The 12,758-nt window shown below is 43.3% G+C and overlaps 1 protein-coding gene across 1 annotated transcript in view; it reads right to left on the reverse strand.

Moving 5' to 3' along the window:
• Window positions 1-403: 403 nt before the first annotated feature.
• LOC122808805 (deleted in malignant brain tumors 1 protein-like) overlaps window positions 404-12,758 on the reverse strand; it is a 568,450-nt gene continuing 556,095 nt past the window's right edge. The window contains exon 11 of the mRNA XM_044079867.1: window positions 404-3,349. Within this exon, the coding sequence (XP_043935802.1) occupies window positions 3,177-3,349 (173 nt within the window). The 3' untranslated portion in view covers window positions 404-3,176. The remainder of the gene's footprint in view (window positions 3,350-12,758) is intronic.

The raw sequence follows: 12,758 nt of genomic DNA on the forward strand, positions 1-12,758 counted from the left end.
TGTACATGCATACATGCTTCCAGGTACATGGTAGACGATGGGAAGTCTGTCCATCCCAAACTACCAGCCATTAATCTCTGTATAAGTGAAACCTCTTGTCCATTGCTATAATCTATTATATTGAAAACTTCATTCTACACTTTCTGTCGTAAATAATGCAGACATTTTAGTACTATTTTCACCATGATGTCCTTCAGTGCCCTACGCTGCTAGCAGACTGGTACTAAACAGCAGATGGGACAGATGCCTTGTGTGACAGCAAAGGACTGACATTAAGTAAAACACCCACTGTGGAGTGTGTTAAAGAATCTGTTTAACATCTTCAAATGCACAGCCCTGACTGCATAACCAATCAAATATCAATAGGTAAAAACAAATGGTGTCATGTAGTACTCAAGGAAAATTTATGATTTAATTATTTTATTAATAAATGTTTCAGCTACCATGGCATTTGCCTTTAGAGGGCACTCCAAAAAAATAAAACCCATCTTACAATTTAAAAGGAAAGTGACACAAAACGAATCATTTAGCTACTGCTTGATAGAAGAATGCTATAGAGGCACATCTGTTCCAGAGCTAATACTTGCAATTTAACAACTTAATTAACATAATTACATCTTAAAGGCAATATAAAAAGTGAAGTCTTTAGCATAAATATACTCTGGAGAAATACATCTATAAAATAAACATCAAATATTGTGATAAAATACATCACCCAACATCTGGACTTAAACTTAATAGGATTTTATACTTTGCATTTCTAAACTCAACAAAATCTCACCATCTCCTCCTCCGGATAAAGATGAATTGAACAGAAAGTTTATACTTAACAGATCCAATGGTACCTGCATGTACCTTCCCACAATCGTACAAGTACACAACAGGATTACACCGAGTCCCCCTTCTAACACCTTACATATGTTCAAGAGTCTTGGATTTGACTTTTTGCCATGTGCTTTATATACAGTTTTTGGTGCAGCAGCGAATGATAAAACTACAATTATATATTCCAAACACTGACTGTTACATAATTTAGTAAAACTTACATTAAAACACAGTTTTCACACAGGGACAGGCTTTACATTTGGCAGAAGCAAATGTGCCCTTTGTTACCAACATCAAGAGGGAAATACACTTGAGGTCAGCATATCACCCAAATGTACCCCCACTTGTAGGGAAAACATTCTTTGTGGAAGTATTTCTCAGATGGAAGAGTCACAGTTTTATTAACAGAACACTGCTGCAGCACATTTCCTCATATCACAGTAAGTGGTCATAAAAAAATCACTGTTTTGTGTGTGTGTGTATTGAGAAAGATTATTTTGTCTCATTCAGGGCTATATACTCTGTTTTTGCAATTTATTCATACTGAAATCAAAACTACAAAACCATATTGACATATGAAGTATATATCCTACCAGAAATATTTCTCTTAAAAGCAATTTAGCTTGTTCATTGCTGACTGACATTAACTCGTGCTCGATATGGCTAACAAGACATCTAATTAAATTGCGATGACTGATGGAATGTAATATACTGTATCTTAAACTCTACTTCCTGTACAATATACTGACAGGACTTCAGCTCTAAATAGGCAACAGTATGTTAATTTCAACTGTAAACCTTAGAATATATTTGTTATAGTTAAATTCTTCAAAGAATGTATTTCTCCTTAAGAGCACTTACAAAATACCAAGTCATTCATAATGACTGAAAAAATACTCTCACATGAAAACAGAGCCATCAGGCAAAGTTCCTCTTTACACCATCTATAAAGATGTCCTCAGGAGAGAGGGCACAATGTACCCCCATGCTTGTTGCTTTGAGCTGTAAACTGGAAGTCATGTCAAACAAAAGTGTATTAATTTGCAAGATGCGATTAGACCTTGGATCCTCTCCCAGTAATTCTAACACCATCTGTACATTACCTCTATGTTGGATTGAAGTATAAAGAATATTAATACCCACTGTGGCCCAGTAAAAATTTGTCTGCCGTGTCATTTCATTCAAGGAGTAGTAGTTTTCAAATTTGAAACTACCAAGTTTAAGAGAGGTTTCAGAAGATGACCTATAATGGCAGCCGTACTGTTTCCTAGTGATGTTCTTTAGTCCCCCAAGCTGTTAGCCAAACCAACACCAACAGCAGTATAAGGGATAACTCAAGTTAACTATAGGACTCATCATAAAATGTGCTGCTGAATCTGTTTAACATCTAAAACTACATGCCAAGTCAGTCCTGTATAACATGCATTGTGAAATACAGCAGTTTGTGTACATCTTAATTTACTGTTTCAGTAGCTACACTTCCTATGTGTCAAACTGTCAACCACTTCACAGGCCTGAAATGTGGGCATGTCTCACTGCATTACATGTAGTTAATGCTGATCGATTCTGGCAGTAATTATGCGACAAACATCATATTCCATAAACAGACAGCATTACACGGTTCACATCACATGCAGTCATTGAATACACAATGCCCTGTTATAACATGAACTGTCAGCATGATGTACGCGGTTCACATCACATGCAGTCATTGAATACGCAATGCCCTGTTATAACATGAACTGTCAGCATGATGTACACGGTTCACATCACATGCAGTCATTGAATACGCAATGCCCTGTTATAACATGAACTGTCAGCATGATGTACACGGTTCACATCACATGCAGTCATTGAATACACAATGCCCTGTTATAACATGAACTGTCAGCATGATGTACACGGTTCACATCACATGCAGTCACTGAATACACAATGCCCTGTTATAACATGAACTGTCAGCATGATGTACACGGTTCACATCACATGCAGTCATTGAATACGCAATGCCCTGTTATAACATGAACTGTCAGCATGATGTACACGGTTCACATCACATGCAGTCATTGAATACGCAATGCCCTGTTATAATATGAACTGTCAGCATGATGTACACGGTTCACATCACATGCAGTCATTGAATACACACAATGCCCTGTTATAACATGAACTGTCAGCATGTAGTACAGTAGAACAAGGAAGACAAGCACAGTATTCTTTATATGTAATCTGAAAGAGAAGGCTGATTGACTTACATGTATACAAGTGATATTATATTATTTAATTCTAGGACATCTTAAACAGAAAACATCAAGCAGATCAAAGTGTGAATGACAGCATTGATTAGAATATCAGGATGTCACTGTAGGATCATTCCCAAACGAATGATACTTCCCAGGAGCTCCATCTCCTCTGTGTCGGCATTTCCATTCTGGTATAAAAATAACCACAAGCAGGAGGACGGCGAGGCTGATGCACAATGCAGGGATATATGTAACTCTATATACATAACTACGATCAAGATCTGAAAAAGAAAATGCAATAGTAAAACTTTGAACTGAAGCGTATTACATGATTAAACAGGATTATGGACATAAAAGTATAACAGCTGTGTACTGGTTAGTGTAATGTGCTTTTATGGGTCATTAAAATCAAACAGAAATGTAGAGGAGAAAGACATCACCAATAATCTATGCACCATTGTAACATTTCAGCTTTGTGAACATTGGGTATCAGGCTAAATCTTCATGGATTTGAGACAAAATTGGTGAACCATTTTCCTATCTGCTTTACACTACATTTACTTTCTACCCTCTCATAATAATTTGACTATCTCTGTGATTGCAGTGCTGTTTATGTGCAAACTCCATTTTATTTTCTTGAGTAGCCCAGTTAAATTCAGTGGCAACTTATGGTGATGCTGGAGAGCGGATGTGAGGAGCTATAGGGTGAGAAGTGATACCTTTGACTAAATCAGAAAAATAAAAATTCTGACTTCTATTCCAACTACCTCCTGTCAGCAAAATATTTCAGTTAACAAAACCAGAATAAAAAACATGAGTATAAAGAAAACATTCAGCAAATCATCGAAGAAAGAGCTGAACAAAGCCGTAACTCTCAGATTCTCCAGCTGCTGTTTACTACATCCTCCATAACGGAGATACTGCTGACAAAGCCTGGCAATGCAGATATAACAGAAGGGATCTTGGAGTTTAAAACCCTTACTCCATGTGAGCACAAAGAAATAAAGGCACTACACTAAGCAAAAGCAACAAAAATGTGAAGATTCGAAAGGATTAGACCTTGCAGGCATAGCAAAGAGTTGGAACGTCAAATGACACTTCTGCAGAAATTAAACAAAACAGAAACTAAATCTTAGTACTCCTGTCTGGGAATGTTCAGTCTTTGCAGAAGACAATGATGGAAACAGCATGGGGCTGTTTCTTTAAAGCAGTCTCTTTGAACTGTTCCAAGATAACATTTGCAAATAGAAACTGAGAGGTCACATAGTCTACACCCAAGACCTGCACAAAGTTGGTAACCTTCCCCCATTATAGTGATTTTTTTTTATCTGTATTTTCCCCTTCATGCATGTCAGCCATCAAGATTCTGGTGTTCATTTAGCCAATTAATTCCCCCATCCTGGGAATTTCACAGTGAGGGAAAGAAATGATTGTTCAGGTAATCCAGCCAGCTGTGTTTTGGGAAATCAGTGGTATCCCAGCAATGGAGATTTTTTTGTTATGGTCCTGACAGTCTTCTTGTGTCTTACATAAGTACCATCACCAAAGGGACATCAATTGTATCTTCCACTGTATGTGCATCCTCCCACACATCTACAATGTCTGCCTTTGCCAGCTTGGGATCACCCAGCCCACATCCTCCAAAATCCATGGCCACTGATGTATAATGATCTATCTTTTGGTAGCCGATGGTCAGATAGGAACCACTATCCCACTCACACACTACTATGCCAGAGTCTTCCAGTGCCTGCCCTTCTAGTTGAATATGGGTCATCTAGGCTCAGTCAGGGCTTTATCCCCTCTACTTCACAGACTAATATTTTTTACCATTTGAAGCAGTCAGAGCAGTTGCCTGTCTGTGATATAAACATGCTAAAACCTTTACATACCATTAAAACAACAATATAAGCATTTGTACAACTATTTTACCAACTAAGGAACAAGTAATTAGAATCTGACTTAAAACTTAAGAGATTAAGATTGTACAGATGCAGAGAACTGGCTGAAGATGCTACAATCAAACTCCGTCTCTCATCTTTAATGATCATGACCCACTTCTGCTTCTTTTATTTTTCTCAACAGGCTGCCATTACCTGACTGACTTCTGTCTACAGGTTTGTGTATTCCCTGTGGTATTTCCTGTACTTATTACACTAATTCCTTTACATTTTTCTACACAAACTGTCTCATACCATATGACAATTCTTCCCTTCCTGACAGGATTTTGACATGACAAACAATATTAGAAAGACTGAAGTTTGTGTGTCACTTACCCGCATATAGTTATACCGCTGTATGGCTCTAGTATGACCCCCTGGCATAGTAACTAACAGTTTATTCCAAATTACATTAAATAGAAGTTATGTCCTTACCATAACGTTCCATGTGGAGTGTTCATCTCGCCTTTGTTCTTACACATGGGTTCGGAGCCGATCCTCGGCTCCGTGCCGGCCGACTGCAAGCTCTGCATAGAGAAGAAGCTCGAGGACATCTAATACCCACAATCCCCCTCTGCCTTTACCTCAGATCTAGTTTGCAAGCAAACCAGACATAAAGCACGCACACATGCCAACTATATACATAAGTACATATATACAAACATACCAAGGGTATGATAGTAACACTAATACTGCAACAGCAGAAGGAGAATACTCCAGACCAGGCACCAAATAGAACGTTCTTCCTAAAGGTGGGAGGGTGGGACTGTAAGAACAAAGGCGAGATGAACACTCCACATGGAACGTTATGGTAAGGACATAACTTCTATATGTGATAGTGTTCAATCTCGCCGTTTGTTCTTACACATGGGTAGCGTCCCTAGCTCCTTGATCCTGAGGAACTCACGGGAGGACGTTCTTGAGCACAGTGGAACCAAAGGTTGCCCTGTCCCTAGAAACCTTGTCTACCTTATAATGAGAAATGAAGGTATGTGGTTTAGACCAAGTAGCAGCTGCACAAATAGCGTCCAGTGGTAGGCGGGCTGCATGAGCCAAAGATGTAGACACTGACCTTGTGGAATGTCCTTTGGGTTTGTGTAACAGGGTTTGATTTGAAAAATCGTAGACATAAATTATACAATCCGTTAACCATTTAGAAAGAGTTCTTTTGGTAACTGCAAGTCCTTTCCTGCTATCAGCAAAGGCCACAAAGAGTTGATCTGATTTTCTGTGATCCTTTGTTCTATCCAAATAAAATCTTAGCTGTCTGTGAACATCTAATTTGTGTAACATATACTCCATTTTGTTGGAGTGGTTTTTGAAGAAAGTGGGTAATTCAATGGACTGATTAATATTGTTAATAGAACACACTTTAGGGAGGAAAGATGAATTGGTTCGAAGAGAAACTCTGTCAGAGTGAAAGATCAAATACGGGTGTTTGATGGAGAGAGCCTGAAGTTCAGATACTCGCCTAGCGGAAGTAATGGCTACCAGAAAGAGAGTTTTCCAGGATAACAACTTTAGTGGGCAAGAAGAGGCAGGTTCAAAAGGGGGCAACATTAATTTAGATAGTAACAAGTTTAGACTCCAAGGTGACGTAGGAGATCTGACCGGTGGTCTAATATGAAAAACTCCTTTTAAAAAGGCTTTACAAAGTCTGTGAGCCATAACCGGAGCACCACCTTCTTCCACATGGAAATTCGAAATGGCAGCCAATTGAACTCTTAGTGTAGCAGGAGAAGCACCCTGATGGAATAAGTCTGTTAAGAACTCTAAGATCTTATTCAAAGGAGCTATAAATGGATCCACATGGTGTGTATTGGCCCAGAATACAAAACGCTTCCATTTGCTAGCATATGTCTTAGTAGTGGAAGCTTTATGCGAAGCCACCAAAATATCCTGGACTGCTGGTGACAACATATCAGACCTGGCTAAGTTGGGAATTGGAGCAGCCAAGCTGCTAGATGGAGGGACAGAAGCGCGGGATGGGGAATCCCTGACGAATGAGTCAATAGGTCTGGCTCTGGGTCCAGAATCCAGGGTCCCCGAATGCAGTGTATCTTCAGGAAGGGAAACCAAATTTGACGAGGCCAGAATGGGGCAATGAGGATTATCGTCCTGTGTAGGTTCTTGGCTTTCTGGAGAAACTTTGATATCAGAGGAAATGGGGGAAATGCGTACAGGAGTCCCGGGGCCAATCGTGAACCAGTGCGTCCCTGGGGACTTCCCCTGGAGGGGGTAATAAGGCAAAATAGCTCCTGCATTTGGCGTTCATTGGAGACGCAAACAGATCGCAGGAAGGCTGGCCCCACGTGCGGAAAATCCTTTTCGCCATTGACTGTTTTAGGGACCACTCGTGCGGTAACAGAATTGCTCTGCTGAGCCTGTCGGCTATGACGTTGGATGACCCCGGGATGTGCGTTGCTATTAGAAAGCGACCCGTGGACTCCGCCCATTGCCAAATTCTCATGGCCTCTCTGCATAGCTGATAGGACTTGGTTCCCCCTTGCTTGTTTATGTACCAGACTACCGACATGTTGTCCGTCTGAACTGCAATAGTCCCTAGAGGAAGAAGGGGAGCAAAGTGTTGCAACGCTAGAAACACTGCCCTCAACTCTAGAACATTGATGTGCAGATTGTACTCCAAATTGGTCCATTCGCCTTGGACTGTCTGTTCCTGAAAGATGCCCCCCCACCCTATCAGGGAAGCGTCCGTGGTCACTGTAACTGTGGGTGTGGGTAGCACAAACGGTCTCCCTTGGGAAAGGTTGAACGTTTGAAGCCACCAGTTTAGATCTGCTTTGCATGTCTTTGTTATAAGAATCTCGTGTGTTAGAGGTAGTTGTTGAAACGACCATTGTGCAAACAGCAGCCATTGTAGGACTCTCATGTGCAGCCTTCCCAGGGGAATTGCAATCAGGGAGGCTGACATGAGGCCCAACACCTTTAGTACTAGTTTTGCAGGAGATTTCCTTGACAAGAGTAGAAGACGAATATGAGTCTGAAGTGATAATATCCTTTCTGGGGGAAGCCTCAGAATCAACTGACGTGTGTCTAACTCTGCTCCTATGAACAAGATATTTTGAGATGGCTGAAGTAAGGATTTTCCGAAGTTTACGGAAATCCCTAGGTGAACACACAGTTGAAGAACAAAGTCTCTGGCCTGTAGTAGTTGACACCGGGTGGTGGCAGAAAGGAGCCAGTCGTCCAGATACGGAAACACCTGGAATCCCTGGCGTCTCAAGTGAGACGCTACCACTGCCATACATTTGGTGAAGACCCTGGGGGCTGAGGACAGACCAAAGGGCAGGGCTCGAAATTGAAAGCGACTGGCCCCCAGCCGGAAGCGCAGATGATCTCTGGATGCCCTGGCCATCTTTATGTGGTAGTATGCATCCTCTAGATCTATGGGGCACATCCAGTCGTCCTTCTGTAAGAATGGAAGGATCGATTGAAGCGTGACCATTCGGAACTTTTCTTTCCTGACGAAGGTATTGAGGTAGCTTAGGTCCAGAATGGGCCTCCAGTCCCCTGTTTTCTTTGGAACTAAAAAGAACCTTGAGTAAGTCCCGAATCCTCTTTGGTCCGCTGGGACTGGTTGGATGACTCTTTTTTCTAGCAGCTTTGAAATTTCTAAAGCTGCTGGCTCTCGCAGATGGGGCGGTACATCTGGGAGTCTTTTCTTTGGGATGGGCTGAGATAGAAAGGGAATGTTGTAACCTCTGGTAACCACGCTTTTTACCCACTTGTCTGTAGTTATGTTTTGCCAGGCCTGAGGGTATAAAGCTAAGCGACCCCCGACTGCCTCCAGAGCAGGACAGTCGGGCCTCCTCTCAGGAGTGCTGGAAAGGTTTGCCAGGGAGATTATCCCTGTCACCTTGGTTTTGCGGACCCCCTCTGCCGCCAGGGCGGCGTCTTCCACCTCTGCCCCCCCCCTCTGCCTCTAGAGGGGGCATCACCCTGTGTGTTTGGGAAAGATCCTTGGGGTTTTCGAAACCACATTTTCCCACCACGTTGCCCTTTGGGGTACGGTCTGGAAGGGGTGGAAAAACGGACTCCGACAGCAGACAGAGTCTTTCCCTCCTGTTCACACCGGGTAAGGGTCTCCTTTACTTTAGGGCCAAAAAGTGTGGCTCCGTCAAATGGGGCGTTAGTAAAGGAAGACTTGAAGGCTTCCGCAAACTAACATAAGCGCATCCAGGATTGCCTACGAAGAGCAATCGCTGAAGCCGCTGCCCTACTCGATCCTTCGGCTGCATAAGATATCAGCCTCATGGACGAGTTTACAATGGACGTAAGGGTGTTGAGATGCGCTGTAACTTTCTCTGAGACAGCGGCATCTGTAGTACCCTGGAGGGTATCTCCCAACTCTTTGACTAGATCCCTCTGCAAACGTGTAAAATGAGTCAAATAGTTCAGGGAGCATAGAAAGCCGCTGAACTGAAAATGCGCTTCCCGTATCTGTCCATGGTCCTAGAATCTTTGTTAGGCGGATGGACAGATGAGGAAGACTCCGACATCTCCTTTTTCGTGGCCGCTGCCACCACCATGGCGTCTACTGGAACTCCTTTGGTGAGGTAAGCTTTGTCCTGTGGTGCCGTGATGTACTTATTTGGCTTCCTAGGGACTGGTTCCACCGTGTCAGGAGTCTCCCACGCCCTTCTAGCAATTAATTCCATTAGCTCATCAAAGGGCGGAGTGACCCAGGAGGAGGAAGGACGGGCACGAAATGCCTTCAGCAAAACTGACTCATCCTCAGAAGGGGGAAGGGCTTGCCAGTCACCTCTCTGTTTTAGGATCTCCAAGATGTCAGAAAAAGAGACATCCTCTGAAGGTGACTTAGGGGACCCTTCTGACTCATCTAAGTCAGTATCAGATGTCAAGGATTCTTGTGGAGAATCCAAGTGTCTCCTCTTACACAGTCTTTTCCTAGGGACTTCTTCGTGGGGAGCATCCGAAGAAGCCTCCGAGGAAGAAGGGGCACCCTCCAGGGGTGGCTGAGACACCGGTGCCCGACGCTTGGACGTGGCCGTGGGTGCAGAGGAGGATAACGGTCCTTTGTGGGGAGGAGAAGCTGTACCTGCTGATGTGGTTGTCTGGGTAGACAACACCTTCCTCATGAGGTTGAAGGCCCCCGGGTCCCGAGTCGAGGTATCTCCCGGTTCCGAAGAAATGGGAAGAATCCCCGAAACAGGAGCCGAAGGCACCGACCCCGAGGATGGAACCGAGTCGATCCGTGCCGAGGCCCCGAGAGGGAGCGTCGGAACCGAAACATCGGTCCGACTCTCGGTCCCGGAACCAAGGACGGATCTTCGGCTCTGAGACTCCAGTACCGGATCGGATGGAGTCGAGGTGAACGGTGCCGACCGAGAAAAAGACGGTTCTGGCACCGAGGGCTCCACAATCATCAGTTCAGCCTCTTCCGGCTCCGAAGACTGGACAGGTCTCGGAGGAGGAACAGATGGAGATATTGGAAGGCCTTCAAGTCTCGACACCAACTGAGAGGAGACCGAGATGAGCTTGGATAAAGCCGTATTCTCCATCAATTTCTGCACCACACGGTCCACATCGGTGTCGGAGAGGGGCCTAGAAGAACGAGTCGAAGGGATCGAAGACGGAGCCGACCTCAGCAGAGTCGGTGGAGGGAGCTCCATCACCGGTTCCAAGACTCGAGGCTCGGAAACTGCCAAAAGTTGAACACTCGGCCCCGAAGTCTGTGGAACCGGTGATCTAACTGGATCTGAAGAGCTCGGAGCCGATGACTTTGGCTCCGACGCCTTCGACCCCTTCGAAGACTTGGATGCCTGGTCTGAAGCATCCAGAGCCTCCTGGAAAGAGGGTTTCAATAATCCTCTATCCATCAGTTTCCTGCGCCTATCTGTCATGACCCTCCCACTAAAAGAGTGACAAATAGAGCAGTCCTCTTGTAAGTGGAGAGGGCCAAGACAGTAGACACAGGAACTGTGGTTGTCTGTGACCGACATCTTTTGGCCACACTGACAATGTTTAAAGCCAGATTTTATTTTTTCAGACATACTGACAAATAAAATAAACAGTCCAGTCCAGTAACAGTGTCAAATCCGGTAATTGAAAGTGTTAAATCCAGTAAATGAAAGTCCGTTTAACAATTGCTTAAGAGCAAGACTACCACAAGTTTCTAGTTAAAGTCGAAGTAGGGGTGTAGGCCCCGAAAAAAACTCTATACCCGAAAGTTAACTAAGTTAAGCTCTCTTAAGGTACCGAGAATCCTAATCCACTCACACACCGTACTCTATACTTAAATAACTAGATTGAAAGAAAAAACCTCTTTGAATTTAACAGAATAGATAAAAATCTTATCTGTAAAGCCTCGAGCTAGCCTCCAGCGATGCGTATGCAGCAGCGGCAAACTAGATCTGAGGTAAAGGCAGAGGGGGATTGTGGGTATTAGATGTCCTCGAGCTTCTTCTCGATGCAGAGCTTGCAGTCGGCCGGCACGGAGCCGAGGATCGGCTCCGAACCCATGTGTAAGAACAAACGGCGAGATTGAACACTATCACATCATTTTTATAAGTCCCACTGTGGCGGTTAGCTGTCTGCAGTACAAATCTTGTATGTGGATGGACTAGGGACATGGTCAGGACAAAATGCCAGTTTGCTTGGTGAACAGCAGCAGCTCTGGTTAACTAAATATTGAATATTCTGGAAGGCAATGAGTCCTTTGGGGAATTTTGTTCCAGGTAGTACAGGCAATGAAAGTGAAGGCCTTACTAGTGTAGTGAAGTGAAATGTTTGGACACTAAAACTGCCTGGATTTTGGATCTTAGGTCAGAGGGATTTGGGGAGATGAGTAGATAAGGAGGATTTTGGTGAGGAAGAAAGACTAATGTTAAAGGCCTTATCAGAAGGGAGTCAACAATAATTCCTCCCTTTCAGCTTAAACAAATCTCCTCTTTTCCCATGTTCAGATCTCAACTTAAAAAAACCCAAAATTTGACTGCATGTGCTTTTCCACCGGATGCACAACATAACACCTCCACTCACCTGCATCACTTCTACTTTGGTCCTCTGCTTTCTCTCAAATTTACTACTAAAATTAATTCACATTTGATTTTCTACTCTATTATTTATATATTTTATCAATTATCTATGGAATTATCTACCTTCTGTGATTACTCTGTTTATGAATTTGTACTTTTTTCCCTTTTTTGTGAAAGTCTTCACCTGGGCTGTGCCTGCAAATGGTCTAAAGTGACCAGTGTACTACACCGGTAACTAAACTAATCTAAATAAATAAGTGCGTCCACACACAGCCTCCCAGTGGAAGATCTGACGGCTCCTTTCCCCTGTAACATCAGCCCTTGGCATGCACCTCCTCCCAGCATAGAATTTAGCAACACACTTTTCTGTTGCATCATTCCCACAAAATACAATTCACAATGAATGATTTAACTCTCCCCTTCTACTGCATCATCTCCTTAACCTGCACATCCTAGTACACAATTTAGTTTCCTTGAAAGTTCGTCTGTAATATCAGACCCCTTTGCATGTACCATCTTTCCCAGTGTAGGATTTAACTGCACTGTCCTCTTGGAAAATCATTCCTTTACCATACTACATCTCCCTAGTGTGTGATTTAACTGTACTCTCTTCTGTTACATCAACCCCATAAATATTATACTTTCTAAAGACTAGGGTTACCACCTGTCCCACTTTGCGAGGGGCAGTCCCTCTTTGGGCAGTTGTGTCCTGACAATAAATATTAAAAATGGCA

Source organism: Protopterus annectens, chromosome 1.part1 (assembly GCF_019279795.1).
Source record: "Protopterus annectens isolate FY-2018-M chromosome 1.part1, PAN1.0, whole genome shotgun sequence".
Lineage (NCBI taxonomy): Eukaryota > Metazoa > Chordata > Ceratodontiformes > Protopteridae > Protopterus > Protopterus annectens.